The 17206-nt window shown below is 40.3% G+C and overlaps 1 protein-coding gene across 2 annotated transcripts in view; it reads right to left on the bottom strand.

Moving 5' to 3' along the window:
• Window positions 1–14771, bottom strand: part of DCN (decorin) — a 34654-nt gene extending 19883 nt beyond the window's left edge. The window contains exons 1-2 of one of the 2 annotated variants that reach the window (XM_063133807.1): window positions 14520–14771; window positions 9456–9690 (exon numbers count right to left, since the gene is read on the bottom strand). In XM_063133807.1, coding sequence (XP_062989877.1) covers window positions 9456–9654 — 199 coding nt within the window. In that variant the 5' untranslated portion in view covers window positions 9655–9690; window positions 14520–14771. Of the gene's footprint in view, window positions 1–9455; window positions 9691–14306; window positions 14455–14519 lie in introns of those variants that run through there. The other variant, XM_063133808.1, reaches the window with a different exon arrangement.
• Window positions 14772–17206: the final 2435 nt, after the last annotated feature.

Here is a 17206-nt window from a genome sequence, read left to right as displayed (position 1 = left end):
GGGAGACGGCGAGGGGGGGCGGAGGGCGACCCACGGGAGACGGTGAGGGGGCAGCGGAGGGCGACACGCGGGAGACGGCGAGGGGGGGTGGAGGTGACACACGGGAGACGGCGAGGGGATGGCAGAGGGCGATGACAGGGATGGCGAGGGAGGGCGGATGGGGGGGCTTAAGTAAAAAAAAACCTTACCTTCTCCAGCGGCTTCGGGCCCCACGTGGCCCCTTTAAAACCAAAAAAATTGGCCGACGCTGCAGGGCTTCCGTCGTCCCTGCGCGTTGGCCGTCTAGGAGGCTGGGCGGCGTGCGTTAAAGTTAGCGCGCTGTAGCCCCGCCTCCAGGACGGCTCAGCCGGCCTGCTCTAGCAAGGCCCTTACATCACTTTTAAGGTAACAAATCATAGGAGCTTGCACATGTCATACATGCCAATCATATTGGTAGAAACAGTATGCATGTAAAAACTCCTTGGGAAGTCAGAATAAGAGCATCATCAGATGAGCATTTTATCACATGCTCATTTGCTACAGCCCACTTATGGATGTTTATGTGTCCTAAAGATGATGACATCTGCCTCCCATGAGCCTCCTGCTCCTTCCACTTGTTTTTCCGTTGCAAAATAGACCCCTTTTAATCCATCTTTTTATTAAAAAAACCCCACAAAAACGTGGAATGAGCCAACATTTACTGCTGTGTGCAGGAAAAGTGGTCCTATATAAACAGCCCCTGAATAGGCCATGTGTTCATTGCTGTTTCCTCTTTCTCTCCCCGAGTAAAGAAACTGTGAGGTATCCTGAGATACCTTAATATTGGAAAATATTCCTATTATATTTCCAAATAAGTCCAATGCTGAACTTCTCATATTTCCCCTTAAGCTTTCCTCACCTTGTACACCAACTTACTGACAATATTGCCAACTATGACATACAACTTTGGTCCTATTTCCTCTCTCTCCTTAACTCTCCATATTCAGTCTGTCGCCATCACTGGACAATTTCACCCTGCACAATATTGCAAAAATACCACCCTAGGTAAAAAGTCTTGTTTGTACTCTGTTCTTCTCTTGCCTTGACTACTGGTGCACTCATCTTGTCTTTATAGTTACATTCCCATATGTCCTCTCTATCCTGAACTTTGCCGACAAAACTATTAATCTCTACTGTCATGTAGACCATGTGTCTACCCTCTTCAATGGCTTTTTGTCTTCTCCCAAACTTCTCATCTTTACTTCAACGCCCAAATCCTCTGAATTCTGTGGTTGAAAAAGTGGGCTCTGACATTAGCTTGCTGCAGGAGCAGCTAGAAGCATCTAATGTATCGAAACCCAAACTTTTTGATTTATCTATTGTACTATGGTTTAAGATAATGCTCCTTGCTGCTACAAGTTTGTATAAAATTCTCATTTGCTTATAGAACTCGTTGCAAACACAACTTGAATAAACTTGCACAGTTCCCTACCCTCTGGATTTTCAGCAAACAGATCTAGCATGAAACTGATTCAGCAACAGGAAGCCATAATGGCAGTGATTGATTTTCTGGAAGATTATTCCCTTCGTTGCTCATACATATCTCAGTATGAGCCATTGGATCGATAAATGTCCTTTGTCTTTTCTGTCTTTTGCAGTATATACTCTGCAATGGCTTTATCAAATTAAATTTATATTGGCCAAGGAAGTCCAGCACACTAACATTTGACTTCAAATGAGAAATGTCTCCAAAATGAGGGCATTGCTAAAAGGAAGTTGAAAGGGAAAATGCTTTGGAACCAGTGCTTTTTAACTTAATGCCATCAGCAAACGTGGGGCTATCTATAAGAAGGAAAAGCCCTGCGTTGGTTGCGGAGCTGCACTGCACCAGTTAAACGACCCAGGCGCAGCTTCGCAGCCACTGCAGTTTTGTTTCGTTGGCTTCCCCATGATGCTGCAGTTTGAAAAAGTCAGGGACTTACCCCGACTTTTTCAAAGACAGTGACATCAACACTGTGCTTCTGCCATGTGACGTCGCTCTAGGGTCAACCCAGGGGTGGTGCCTGCTGGGAGGTAACTGGCATTTGTTCGCCTTCCAGCAGGAAGATGGCAAGAGCGGCTCCAGTACCTGGATGGCTGCCCAGAACTCCCGCATTCTCTCCTTGGCATTGGGATTACCTGATGTCACCCTGGGAGAGGGAAAGCGTGGGGTTTGAGAAGGAGGCAGCACCAACCCAGCACCATGAAGTCAGCCCCTTGGCCATTTCACTGCTTTCATCTACTTTATGAGCAAGTTTGAAAGCTCTGGCTCCAATACACATCCTCCAGGAACGCCATTGTCTATATCCCTTCATTGTAAGAAGTGTCCATTGATTCCTGCTCTCTGCTTCCTGCTCTTTAATGAGTTACCAATCCAGAACAGGACCTTTCCTCTTATCCCATGATACAATGTAGTTCAATATTTGTTGTTTATTCGTTCAGTCGCTTCCGACTCTTCGTGACTTCATGGACCAGCCCACGCCAGAGCTTTCTGTCGGCTGTCGCCACCCCTAGCTCCCCCAAGGTCAAGTCTGTCACCTCCAGAATATCATCCATCCATCTTGTCCTTGGTCAGCCCCTCTTCCTTTTGCCTTCCACTTTCCCTAGCATCAGCCTCTGCTCCAGGGTATCCTGTCTTCTCATTATGTGGCCAAAGTACTTCAGTTTTGCCTTTAATATTATTCCCTCAAGTGAGCAGTCTGGCTTTATTTCCTGGAGTATGGACTGGTTTGATCTTCTTGCAGTCCAAGGCACTCTCAGCATTTTCCTCCAACACCACAGTTCAAAAGCATCTATCTTCCTTCGCTCAGCTTCCCTTATGGTCCAGCTCTCGCAGCCATAGGTTACTACGGGGAATACCATTGCTTTAACTATGTGGATCTTTGTTGTCAGTGTGGTGTCTCTGCTCTTAACTATTTTATCAAGATTTGTCATTGCTCTCCTCCCAAGAAGTAAATGTCTTCTGATTTCCTGGCTGCAGTCAGCGTCTGCAGTAATCTTTGCACCCAGAAATATGAAGTCTGTCACTGCCTCCACATTTTCTCCCTCTATTTGCCAGTTATCAATCAAGCTGGTTGCCATAATCTTGGTTTTTTTGAGGTTTAACTGCAACCCAGCTTTTGCACTTTCTTCTTTCACCTTCAATATAAGCAAGTGTAAAGTGATGCACACTGGGGCAAAGAATCCGAAATTCACATACATGTGTGAGTGGGGACTCAGCTGGCAGGAAAGGGATATTGGTGTTGTGGTGGATAGCTTGATGAATGCATCAACCATGTGTGCAGATGCTATAAAAGTGAATTCCATGCTGGGGATCATGAAAGAAATCTGTGGTGCAACCACACTTGGACTATTGTGCATATTCCTGGTTACTGCACCTCAAAAACAATATTGTGGAGCTAAAAAAGGTGTAAAAACAAGGGCAAAAAAATTATCTGGGGACTGGTGCAACATCCCTATGAGGAATGCTTCTTCTCTTTGTCTCATAATACTAGAACCACAGTCTTTCAACATTTATAACTCTTTCTCCCTTCTCATCAACACCTAAGAGTCCACAGCAGGGAGAAGTCATCTCTTCCCCCCCCCAACTGCAATTCTGCTGCCACCACACCACTGAAATGTGAAAACAAGCTAAATCTGTCACTTTTAACCTCTTGCCGATTTGTGGTGGTGGTGGGGTTGCTGGTGGTGCAGCAAGGGAGACTCCACCAGAGGTCAGGGAGGCCACATGTTACCCACATGTAGGTCCACCACCAACAAATTGGCTGGTTAATTAAAATAACTATGTGAATACATATAATCTTTCCTTTTGGGAGGTTCTATGGGATTTCTACACATAGATGCTCTGGGTTTTACTTGCCCTTCTTTCCTCAATTCCATGTCACTCCTGTTCTTTTCTTCAGTCTGTCTGTGTCTCTTCCATGTAACTTCTCTTAGGTTGCTTTGATGAACGTAATTGTGTGAATCCTGGTAATCTATTTCACACAACACTCAAATGTGGCAGGAAGCCTTGTTTGGCAACAACTTTCCACCAGATCTCCATGTGACAAACACCACATGGGATTCATGTGGTTCTCTACATGGAAGTAATGCCATATATTAAATTTCTATTTGCATGAGATAACATGTTTTTAAAGCCTAATATGTCTATAGTTGGTTCCAAAACAACCCTAAGTGTTAATCTATTAATCCATCTATTTTTTTAAAAAAACCCTACCTTTCAAATGCAACTGGAGTATTCACAGCAAGGCAGCTGTTAACAACACATATTTAACACCACACAAAATACATACACTGGACATTAAGTATGCATATTTCAACAAGCTATATTCGTTTTAAAAAAGCAGCTAAGGGCGCAGTCCTATGCATGGATCACTGGGGAATGCTGGAACTTGTAGGTCTTTTCTGTCTAAATATAGATAGGATTGTGTCTTCGGAGTACCACATTAGTAGCAAACCTAAAGTTGATTTATCCCTATCTTCCACAAACTACAAGTGCCTAGCAAAATGTGCAAATTGGCAATGTGGAGGGATGCTTTTAAAAGCAAAGAAGCATCCTTTTGAGCTAGGACTGGATCTCAGATTCAGTTTAAAGTAAGGATGGGTCATCCTCACCTCTTAACCAGTCCTCTTGCCAATAATTCCCCCATCCCCATTTCTGACAAAAAACACCACCAGTGGGGAGCATTCAGTGGAGATAGTCGTCAGCCTCTCTTTAACTGGAGACAGTGTTTCTGAGAATGCTCGAGAGCCATTTCCTATAGGAGAGCATGAGGTTTGACATTTTATATCTCTTGATTTAATTCAGGAGGCAAAGGATGCTATAGGAAATGAGGCTTCTGAGCACACCCCTGTGGATTTTATTTATTTATTTATTTATTTATTTATTTATTACATTTTTATACCGCCAATAGCCGAAGCTCTCTGATAATTATCTCTACAAGATAATTCTCCATTAAGGGAAGTCCAGCCAGGTTTTTCCTATGTCTAGTGAGCCCCCTGGTTATCCCATCTCCCTTCTCAAATTGAAGTTTCTTTTCTGCTTGGGAAGGAAAGAGGGCTAGCAGAGAAGGGGAGGTGTGCTTTCCCCATTAGTTTTCCCCTTCCCAGTCTTCTGAGAAGAACTTGAAAAGAAGCAAATAATTAGCATATTGATGACTCCAAAATCTTAACAAAGCCAAAAAAATTTTTTTGAAAAAGTTAGTGAATACAACTTCCTAGGTAATGTTTGTAAGAGAAAGAAAAAGTGTACTTCAGGGCTACTCTTCAGCTTAATAGGATTGACTGCTAAATGTGCTGGAGATCTTCAAAAGCAAATATTTAGTTGAACATCCATCAAGAGTAAATATTAGGCCAATGAAGGAGAGAGCCAACTGTTATAAGGTTTTCTGTGGCATATAGAGATTCCTTCAGAGGCACACACACTGTTTTCACATTTATTTGACTTTTCATCTGTTCTTCAAGAACTGGCCTAAAACAAATCGACAATAAGCCTCATATGTCTGAGACTCTGGTTAAACTAGATCCTTGTAATTCAAAGCTTTTGACTCAGAACAAATGAGTATGATGCACTAGAATTGAGGTACCTTTATCTGCTATCAAGTAGATTGAGTTAGAATTGTGGATTCAGTAAAATGCAAGAATACATTAGGAGGAAAAGGTTCTACATTTCAGTTATAAAATACAGTAATGAAAAGTTAGCCACCGCCCAAATTGTTAAGCATTTAAGTCCATATTAACATAAGCTATCAAACTCAGCCAAACAAACTGTCCAAGAACATTTTCACATTTGAACATTCAGTCCAGAGGGAATGTCAGCATAAATAATGTAACTAGTAATAAGCTTTTTGAAAGGGGATTGTAATGATATCTCGTTCCACCCTTGCACACTGGGGAAGAAGAAGTCTGGATAACAATCAACTAGAATTGTAACAGCAAAGCAGAATTAATTCAGTCAAAGTTCTGGGCCTTCAACTGCTGGCGCAAAGTAATAGTTTGCCTGATTTGGAAAGCCATGGAAGGTGAAATTCCTGTTCAGTCACTCCAGTGTTTTAGAATTGAACGACATAGTTCTACATGTGAGATATGCATACCATATGCCAGAGATTAAACATGCATTATTGAATTGGGTTATAATTACAATTTTCAAAGAGCCAAAGGGGTTGGACTCGATGGCCTTATAGGCCCCTTCCAACTCTACTATTCTAAGATTCTATGATCATTTATCTGTGCAACTTCACCTAAACAGAATACCTGTGGTGCTCCAGTAGTACACTTTAGAACTCTCTTCTCTCATCAGATTCTTTGGCATTACTTAGCAGTGAAACGTAATTATTTCCTTTTACACACCTAGGGGAAGTATTTGTTCATGCAATGTGAGCTGAGCACTGTGTGGCTGGCCCTCTTCCAGCTGAGCTGGCCCAGAGAGCACTCAGCATTGCACACATCCGAGGCCTCCGGAAAGTGCGGAAATTCCCCCTGCCACACTAATGCCATGGCTGGGGGATCTGTGCACTTTCCAGAGGACCAGAGAGCTCACTTTCCTCCCCCCCCCAACCCCGCGGCCGCCATTAGACTAGAAGGGTAAAACCCTTCTGCTCCTCCCCCCATGCCCATCGGGGCCTGAAAGGGCCTCTTAACACAAGCATTAATAGGCCCTTTCAGACACCGATGGGTGCGGGGATGGCTTAAACACCTCCGTTGGTGGGGTGGGGAAGACTAGCACAATTTCTCCAAGGCTGGGGAAATTGTGCAATTTCCTCGTACCCAACAGGAGAAACACCACGAGGGACCATGGGGTAAAAATCCACTATGTGCATTCCATGGGACCCGAGAGTGGAGCATCCAGCGAGCCCGCAGGCCCCTGCGATTTTCCACCCACCCCTAGTACACAGCCCTAGTTGAAATAAGCCAGTCATGAATATAGGATGTGTAAACACTTGAGAAAGTTCTGGGAGCTTTGTAGGATTTGGGCATCATGCATTCATCTTTTCCTTCTAAATTACATAGTCTTTTTCTTGTTGCTTTGTCACAAGCATTTCCAAAATAAAAATAGGAAAATATAGCTTGGGAAACGGTCTGCTGTCTTTTATCATCATCATCATCATCATCATCATCATCATCATCATATTTATTTGTAGCCTGCCTTTTGCCCAATACTGGGTCTCAAGGTGGCCAATACGGATGGCTATGTGTACATAGCAATTTGACATGGATAAATATGGGACCTACTATAATATTAATACATGTAGAATAAATGGTTCACACAGCTTTTTCTGGGGGAAATGGTAACAAGTTTAATCTTTTAAAACTTACCACAATATTCAGTTCAGACCCCAATTTGGTGATTCCAAAAACAGCTAAATTTGGTTCACAGCAATTCAGAGGCAGCTAGATTTGGCTTGGAGTCAAATCCAAATGTTGGTTTAGAAATCCAAATCTTCATGCCTTCCATTGATTATTATTGGAAGTCACCCATGGCTATAGCTTTATTTCTCTTTGTCAGACTTAGGCTAGAACTACACTTCTGCTTTATAGCAGTATTGGGGCACAATCCACATTCCATATACCACATTCATAGTGTTACATCTTGCTTTTTATTCCACATTCAAAATGATTTGACACAAAGTGCAAATCTGGCCTTACTTAGATGAAATTTTGAAGCATAGTAATATGAGGGGATTATACTTACAAAATTGGTTTTTATACCACATACTGATTTTAAAACAAACAAACAAATAGGGAACTGCTGAGAACTTTATTTCTGGGCAGAATTGGAAGGAATTTGCAGGGATACTTGCCATTTCTGAAAACAAACCTGCCAAATTTCAGATTAGTAGATGCAGAGAGCTTTGTGAAAGAGTACAATGTTTGGGGGGTTCTAAAAAGAACAAAAAAGGGATGTATTTATTCCACTCTATTTATGTTGGCAATTATTATGGAAACAACTTTACAGGTGGCCCTGAAGAAAGATACAACATTTCAGAAGTATAGGTGCAGCATTTTTTTCCAGGGAATGTTTAGGTTGTGTGTGTGTGGTGGTGGGTGATTTACTTCCTCTTATTCCTTCCAAAGTTTTTTGGGGCAATTCATATGAGAATCACATAGGTCATAAAAGTGGCCCTAGGTAAGAAAACTGCAAAATTTCAGACAGATAGCTGCAGGGGCTAAGGAGTCATGATGAATGAACAACAATTTTAGACTTGTTTTTGTTTTCTGCTCAATTGGCACCAAAGCCACAGAAAGTGCAATAGGACAGGAGTGGATGATTGATGTGGACCATGCAGTGGCAGAGGTAAAAGGATTTGAACATCAGCATTCTCCAAGCAAGCACCCAGTGATGCACCCTCCCAGGTCCCACAGTTTCCACCAAAACTAGTTTAGTGTTCTTGCTCCTGGGAAAGAGAACTAGCAAAGAACATTCATCATTGAATGCGTTGTGCAATATATTGCTTCAACATCCAAAGCACTGGGACTGTAAAAAAATCATCATTTGAAATAACTAATTGCAATGTCTCTCCAAGCCTTGACTCTAGATCATTGTTGTTTCTCTTGGCTGGCTCCAGGAAAGGATGGCCTCCTGAGGTAGCATCTAATGGTGTCCCAGCACTAGTGCTAATAATGCTGTACTAGCATAAACAAAGGCTTACACAATGTAACTAGCGTAATGGGGGGAAGTGGCCATTTGCCACCAGAACCGAATTTCAGCAGCAAATCACTACAGGGTCTGTTTCCTTTATTTTGGATCTACTTCCGGACCTAGACATCTGACACCTGCTTCACACTCATGTCTGGAAATTATCAAGTACATATTGGTATTTCTCACTACAGAAAAAATGCCAATATTTTAATCAAATTAGACTCGTTCATAGACTTAATAATAGGGCCAAATTAAATCAAATACCAGAAAATACTTTTAGCTTTCACATGCTCAAGTTAACAATAACAACATTCACTGTGTATACTCTCATGTGGCCATTCAACATATTGATGGGTTTTTTTTAAAGAAACACTTGATGCATAACTACTTGATGAACTTATGAGTAGCAGAATTTGATATACAGAATTCAGAACTTCTCTAGGTTTTTAATAGCATTCTGGCCGTGCAACCCCACCATACCTAGTTCATCTCTTATTTATGTACATTGAAAATGGACTTTTCCTTAAAGAGAAATAAATACCTGTGGTCTTGAATGAAAGGCTGGAAAGCAAGTGGATACCATTTCTTTCATGGTGAGCCACCACAAAGGCCCTATTTTTCTACTGATATATGATGTATAATTCTCTCTTTTCTAAATTTTTGTGTTGACAAAACTATTATACAGTTACTATCTTAGCAACAACTAAATTACAGCATGACAGGAGCACTCAGTAAATATGGTTAATTTCCTAAAATAACTAAATTTTCATTGCAAAACAGCAGAAGCAGACATTTTATGAAGTAACTTCATTCAGCTTACCTAAATCAGAACATTGCACAACTCGAAGATGGCATTGACAGCGGAATGGACATACTGGTATTGGAGGATATGGTCCAGGAAGTTCAGGAGTTCCAGAACCTGCTTCATCTTCAAGCATAAAGTCAAACAAGCCTTTTTGATGGAATGGCTTGGCCAAACAAAGTGGCAGAAGTAGAAGGAAAAGGACAGCCACCTTCATGGTTTAGTTCATCTATTCAGGAGAACAGCAGTGAATCTAGAAGTCAAAGCAAAGATGTACAAGTTGGTAGCATTGTGTTAATGATCGTATCTTTTAAAGAATTATCATCTAATTAGGGTTTAGTGGATCAGTGCTACAGCCTGTTAAGACAAGTACAGAGGCATTACATTCATATCATTTATACCAGAAACGAGCAATCATTACAGATTCACAAAGGAACATAGAGACAATTGCAAGTACATATTTATGGATAGTTTAGTTTAATTTTACTTATATAAAATAGTAACAGCCATCTATATTAGGATTCTGAACAATAATTAAGGAAAGGAGACCACATTTTGCATTTTCTAGTTCTTAAGTCAATATAGCAAGATGTGGACTGAATTCTCTTCTTCCCTCATTTTTCATTATGGTGGTTAACCTCAAGTTCTGAAACTTGTGATAGATTGTTTTTCTGGTGTGGGGTGGGTAGGTTAAAAAAAAAAACCTGCCAGGCTGGCAAGGTCTTGTAAAAGGAAACTTTAGTTCCTTGAACCAAGTCTTATACAGCATTTTAAAGAAAATGTTCCATGTCTGGCTGGTTATTCTTGGCTTCCTTGACAATGAATCAACATTTAGCCCAGCTTTCAATGGTTTGCCACAGGAGTGCAGGCAGCCTTTAAGCTGATAAAAGTGAGGCCCAGGCTCCCTGCACCTACATACAACCAGCTGACATTTGTCCAGTGTCAGCCATGGCAAAGTGAGGCAACCATATCAGATCATACGCTGGGGGCAGCTCCCCTGCTATTCCTTCTGAGCGACTCGGCTATCCCCTCCTGTTGGAAACCAGAAGGGTACATAGGGTGGCCACTAGACGACAGTGATTTGCATAAAAATTGCATATGTTAATTTATCTGTACAAATGCAAATGTAGAAATATTTGTATAATTTAAATAAAAATGCAGTACCTCTCATCATAGTGTGAGAGACTACAAACAGGTGATCAGTGTGCCTGTTCAGATGCTCACTGTTCAGGCGTTAACTTTTGATGGGCAACAGTTCTTCTGGTTCTTTATCTTTAAACTGGAATTGGACAATACAGCCTTTCAAATAGAGGGCAGTCCTCTGGCAGCCTGTCAAATAGAGGATTGTCCTCTGAAATAGAGGACACATAACCGCCCTATGCCACAGCTCTGTCCCCCAACAGGTCCCCCTATACTGTTTCAGATGCAGTGGAGGACACTACCCTGCTGCCAGCGTTGAAATAAATTTCAAGTTCCAGTCCAGGTGGCTTATGTATGCAAAACGAAGAGGTCACCCCATCTTGTCCTTTGCCTCAGGCAGTGAAATACCTTGGGCCAGCCTTGCTTTTATCAGAAGTCTCAGATTTCCCAAGGTATATAGGGAAGAGGCATAGGAAGGGCATGGGAGGTTGCTGTAACGCCCCTCTGCTGCTGCTTTTTAACTACAATGCAATAACAGAAAGGAAGAAAAAACTGCTCATAAACAGGGCTGCACTATCTTTGCTATTTTATAAATATATAAATCAACCTTTAACCCATGATTCTTGTGTTGTTGTTTTTCTTGAGTATTTCTTTAGATTCAGCAATACAGACCTACAGAATGTTATTTTCAGTATCATTAGGGCTAATTCATACGTTGACACGAATATTGTTTCTCATCCTGTAGCCTCATTTTTGAATCTCATCTTTCAACCACATGAGATGAATAGATGACATAGTTATTTCCCACAAACCCATTGCCAGAGTGGCACTAGGACAGAAAGAAACCATGTCGTCCACTTGCTTGCTATTTATAAATGTTACTTTTGCCAGGAGAACCTGCTGTGTGGAAGAAGCGCCCATGCTGCAGGGGTCACACAAAAGCAAGCCTTCTGTTGGAAGACTATTGCAACTTCATAGGATTTCAAAGATTTTGACGGGTAGTTTTCCACTATGCATCCTCATAGAGCAGGGGTAGACAACCTTTTAAGGCCCATGGGCACATTTGGCAAGATGAGAAATTATCCTGGTCACCAAACAAAATGGCGGCAATGAGAAGAGTGGCTAGTCAAAAAGGACAAGTAATCTGCCCAAAGACTGAGTAGAAGGTAGAGTTGGCGTGTAATCACCCACACACCAAACAACCCATTTGAAGCCAATTGTCAGTGTCAACAGAAACCTATTTCACAGAAGGCAAACTCTCTTTTAACTCCCCCCACCGGCAATTTGCTCTTTCAGCCAACTAATTTTTTTCCCTTGCACTCTGGATCACCACCCTTATACATTCTCCCTCTCAATACAACAACAACAACAACAACAACAAGTTATTTACATAAAATAGTGGGAGGGGTAGAGCATCTCAGCAGGTTCCAAAGGGGTGTCCATTGAACCACATTACCTGCACCTGCATAGATCATAATTACTTGAAAGTTGTATCTTCCAGAGGCGAGCATGTCAAAATCTTTGAAACTCAGGATTAGGGATTGCTAACAAAGCTAACTATTTAGTAGACATTCTATAGTACATTTATATGTTGGTGAGATTCCAGGAGAGAGAGGAGCTACGTGCCTCCCTCTTGCTCAGAGAAAAGAAGGGTCAGGGTGGGGCCATATGATATCAGCAGAAGGGGAGGGGCTTTGAGAGCAGGCTCACCCCACCCCTTGAAGTCATTCAGCCCTCCAGATTGGTCTGGGGAGCAATCCAGCCACTGGACCAAAAATGTGTCCTTGGTCATGCTCTAATTTAACTTTTATTCTAAACAGTTTTATTCTTGTGAAGGAGGTTGGGCTAAGAGATAGTAACTGGCCTAAGGTCACCCACTGGGTACATCACTGAGCAAGAACGTGGACATTAGTCTCCCTGGTTCAATGCCAACAGTTGAGAATGGCACTACGCTACATTGATACTTAGTCTCAGAACTCGTTAACGCAATTTGCAGTTAATAGCTGGTAGCATGATTCTGGATTTATACATTACATATAGATTAATAATTTTTACTAGTCTTCCTAGTCCAAAGGACTATCATGGGGGATCCAAAATTGAAATATAAAATGGCATTAATCAGCTTATTATTCCTTCTTTCTGCCAATCAATGATTCATGACATAGGGATTATTTATATGAATTTTTATTCCCCTTGGGGTGCTAAAACATTATGATTCTGTGAAAACAGTATGGTGCCTTGAATTATAAATTAGAATAAAACTTTTAAAATTGTTGGATTTTTTAATGAAAAATGTAACAATTGTTGGTAAATAATCAATTGGAACTACTGATCTCACTTTATAAGCACAACTGGCACATGAGAAATACCATGGTAGTTCTGTAAGTTATTGCTAAAAGGAAATCTATCAAAGAAGCACATCCTTTATTTTTCTCAGTATAGATGTAGTCCCACAATGAAGAATAGCACAATGCTAACTGAGATTGAGGACAAAAGATTTAGGAATGTTTTTAAAAATAAACATGTTATTGAAATGTCTCGAACCATATAATTCATAAGGCACTTTTACACTCTACCAATAAACAATGGCATTCTGACAGATTTCAGAGGAACTTAAAATTTAGGTACATGTGCTGAGGTTCACAATCTAAAATATATGAAAAACTCTCTGTGATTACCAACTAACAATGGCCCTTTTCCTTCAGTGACTGCAGTATCCTTTAATAACCGTACCATTCCTTAAGTAACTTTGATATGGCTGCAATCTTGAGTAGGGAGTGAGCCCCATTGTACCCTGTGGGACTTACTTCTGAGTAAACATTCATAGGATTGTGCTGTATTAGTTTGATCAAAGTTTTTCTTGAGGATAGCAAACAAAGGTTGGGGATTCTTTTAGCAACTCACATACACTAGAAGGTGTGTGCCTTGAAAACAGAATAGCCAGAAAATGTGTATGTGTATATAAACAATCTGCAAAATCATATACATTACATTGGGTGCGGGGGTGGGGAGAGGTTTAATTCCATACTGAATTATGTTGTGGTATTTCTGTCCAGGAGTTTAAATCTCTGATAGCCTGATCCATGAATCAGTTGAGCCAGACTCCTTGGAAGTAGGTGTTTGACTTCACTGATTTGTAGAATGCAATACTTTATCTTGTCTTTTGGAAACTGAGAACAAGAAGGACTTTTCTAGGAAGGAAGGAAAGTCTAACATAAAACTTTCTCCATCTCAATCCAGAGTTACCTTGTTAAAAGCTTCAACAGCAACTAACATATTGCATTTATTTTCACAGCAAATATAAGACATCAAGAACTGATGAGGCAAAGAATTCATTCTGCTGGACACATTCAAGCTTTTGCAAGCACATTCCTTTCCATTTTTCAAAAAGCATGAATGCCTGCTTACGTGGTTTGTAGCCTTTTACCATAGTACAGCTATGTTTGTTTACCTTTAGCTCTTTCAGTCAAGAATCCTCTTACATATGTAATCACAGTTTACATATGTAATATACCACTTTGCAGTGTTTGGAAAGATATCTGCTACTCTGAGCAAAGCACCCCTCCCCCCATACAACTTTTAACTTAAAATAAAAATACCTCCTAGTTTTCAAACTGCAAAACACGAAGATTCAGCATTGTTTCCTCTTACAACATCATATACTCCAAACTTTACATTACAATAAGAAAATGCACAGCTACAAAATGTCTTAAGAAACAGACAACATACCAATCCTTATGGAAATACAAAGAAATGGTCCCAAATGTAAAAAGACTGCTAGGAAATGTCCACAGTTCTCTACAAAGTTCCCAAATAGTGTAGATGTAACAGTACTAAAGTTTTAGTTAAAAGCCTCCTCTCTCAAACTCCTTGTTCCCTCTAGCTGTGACTGAAGTTTTACTGTACCGCAGCAGAGTTCAAGATAATTATTGAAAGCCATACCTTTTAATCCAGGGATTTGCAACAGGCGCCCCCAGAACTGAGATGCAATTAAGTGAAAAGATTCAAGCCAGGCAGAAGACTGTGCAGGTGTGGAAAGGAGGAGGGGTAGGTTACTGCTCAGTGACTGTCACTTGGTGGAAAAACCTCCTGCTTCTATTCCATAGCACAGTTAAAAAAGTAAGGTTTCCCTCTATGAACAGAATCCAGGCTGCTGACACCCACAGTCGATCATATGGTAATGATATGTCTCCTGTATTGTAGCCAGAGACTTTATCAGCCCCCTTTTTTCCCCTTTTCCCTTATTTCTTTTTTTATGTGTTCAGGTTCTTAAGTGCTTTTACAGAGCAGCACAAATGCTTGATGTCATTTTCTCCCCTTCCATCATTTTCTTCAGAACTCACATATTTTGCTTAGAGGGCTTTCTAGCTTTGAATCATTTTCTTTAGTGGAAGAGAGATTTCTTGTTTAGTGTCTGATAGCCAAGGATATGGAAGGCAAGTAATCTCACCAAGTGAGTCAAAATATACAAATTTACAATAGACAACAAATGAGTAGTTTTAGATTAAAATAGTTCTGAAAATTCATTTGCCTCTACAATAACGATATAGGAAGTACGTAAATCTTTACTGTCCTTATCTTATTCCATTATTTTGCACTTTAAAATGCAGATAAGACTAGAACTTGTAGGCTGTACCTTGTAGTTGAATTAATTATCTTAGGCTTCAATCCAATGTACATTTATTTGAAGTAAGTCTCATTAAACTGAGTGGGACTTACTTCTAAGTAGTTTTGTACAGGATTGTGATGCATATGTGTGATCAGATATCATACTGGCAATGTTAAAAGTAAGAAGCATGGAATGGAAATTAACATTAACTAATTTCTAAGCAAGCTGATTTTAAACAAAATAAGACTACTAATATACATACCCCATTTTTACTTGTTTTAGTGATCAGTAATTATATGTGTTATAAATACTTTTTAGTATAGCTTTTCAAATGGTACAGATTCTATTCATATATTTTCTAGTGAAGGCACGTACAACTAGTAATTATTTAAATGCATAGGTTGGAGTAAGGGCCATTGAATGTAGTGTAGCTTACTTCTAAACAAACACACGTAGGATTGGGATGGAAGTACCAATGAGCACATATAAATTCCCTCTACTCTTATCTTTCCTGCACAGAATGTGTGGGTTTGTGACTGTGTTTAAACTTGTACCGTTCTCTCTTCCCTCGGGCTGCGACCAGGTGCAAATGCAAGAATCAGCTAAAGCCTTTTTAGAAGAGGTATACATTTTTAGACCCGTATCAGTCTTTTAAGCTTTACCCATTTCATTTTCCTGAATGGAAGAACCAGGGACTTGAAAATCATTGGGTTTGTTGCCTTTTCCCCTAAAAGTGGGGTTTAAAAATAATTCCCTTTTGGTATGACTGATTGCAGAATGCAAAAGTTCTAATCAAAAAAGAGCATGCTACTTTCAGCATCCTAAAAATAATTTATCTTTTAGATACTTTGGGTCAATATAGAAGCTACAGGGAACTGATACTCCCTTTGTGCTACCCACTGAAAATTGACATTTCTTTCAGATGACACATTGTGGTGCAAATGATTGCTTGTGCCTTTGGCTTTTTCAAGCAATGAGCAGAAGCTAATCCTATTCAGGAGTCAGTGTTAGGTTCACTGCAATTGTGATGGCTTCTCGTTATTCTAATCCAGGTCACTTGCTGTGTCTGCTGCTTGGAAATGTCTGAAGCAGGATTTTTGATGGACAGGAGGTCAGGCATTAGGTCAGTTTTGAACCTCCTCTATTCCTTTAGAGTCTTTTCCCATCGTTCAACTAAACTCTTGCACAAATAGCTAAAATAACTACATGTGCAAGTTGTTCACTGTTTAATACAGTCTTTTCCTAAGAAAAAATGAGGGTGGAACACATATTCCTCATCAGACTTACTTTGTTCAACTTCATGGCCTCCGGAGTGCAGATAGCAGAAAATGAAAACTCTTCAGATGTTGAACTGTTAGTAAGAATCCCAAAGGATATGGTACAGTCCAAATGTTTAGCAAACCAACCTGATCAGGAATGCACTTATCCTTCAGTTTTTGCACTTCTCTGAGTTTTGCAATGCAGTTCCTGATTGGAAAAAATGAACCAAGATGCATTTAAAAATGCTTATTTTAAGTTAAAATGCATACTAGTGTGTGTATTTAGTTAAATGGTGTGCAAAAATGTATGTTATGAGAAAATGAGTTTTAAAATGTTGTCAATTTTCATGCATTTTTTTAAAAAAATGAAAGACTGATGTGGGCCCCTGGAAAGAATGGACACATGCAAAACTGACACAGGCTGTCTATCCCTAACTGGGACAGAGGAGTTATGGAGTTTCAAGCCTTCCATCAATAGACGGAACAACACTGTCGCTGGATGATTAAGACAGAAGTGTTCAATGATTGCCACTTTCTCATGTTCTCCATGTTGTACAAAAGCATGTTCAACAATAAACAGACTAGAGAAGGACTAGAGAAAGATGGATGGGAGAGTATTTAGATACTGTTGTATCATAAATTAGCTCTGCCAGTTTATTGTCTTCTTAATTTTTATGGGTAAAAGTGTTGTGCACCATTGTAATGTCTCAAAGGGACAACACCAAAATTCATTTTTTATGGCTATCATTGAAAAAATGAGA

The sequence above is a fragment of the Elgaria multicarinata genome, chromosome 9, assembly GCF_023053635.1.
Source record: "Elgaria multicarinata webbii isolate HBS135686 ecotype San Diego chromosome 9, rElgMul1.1.pri, whole genome shotgun sequence".
Classification (NCBI taxonomy): domain Eukaryota; kingdom Metazoa; phylum Chordata; class Lepidosauria; order Squamata; family Anguidae; genus Elgaria; species Elgaria multicarinata.
Note: the sequence above shows the minus strand (reverse complement) of the source record. Positions and strands in the feature narration are given on the sequence as shown.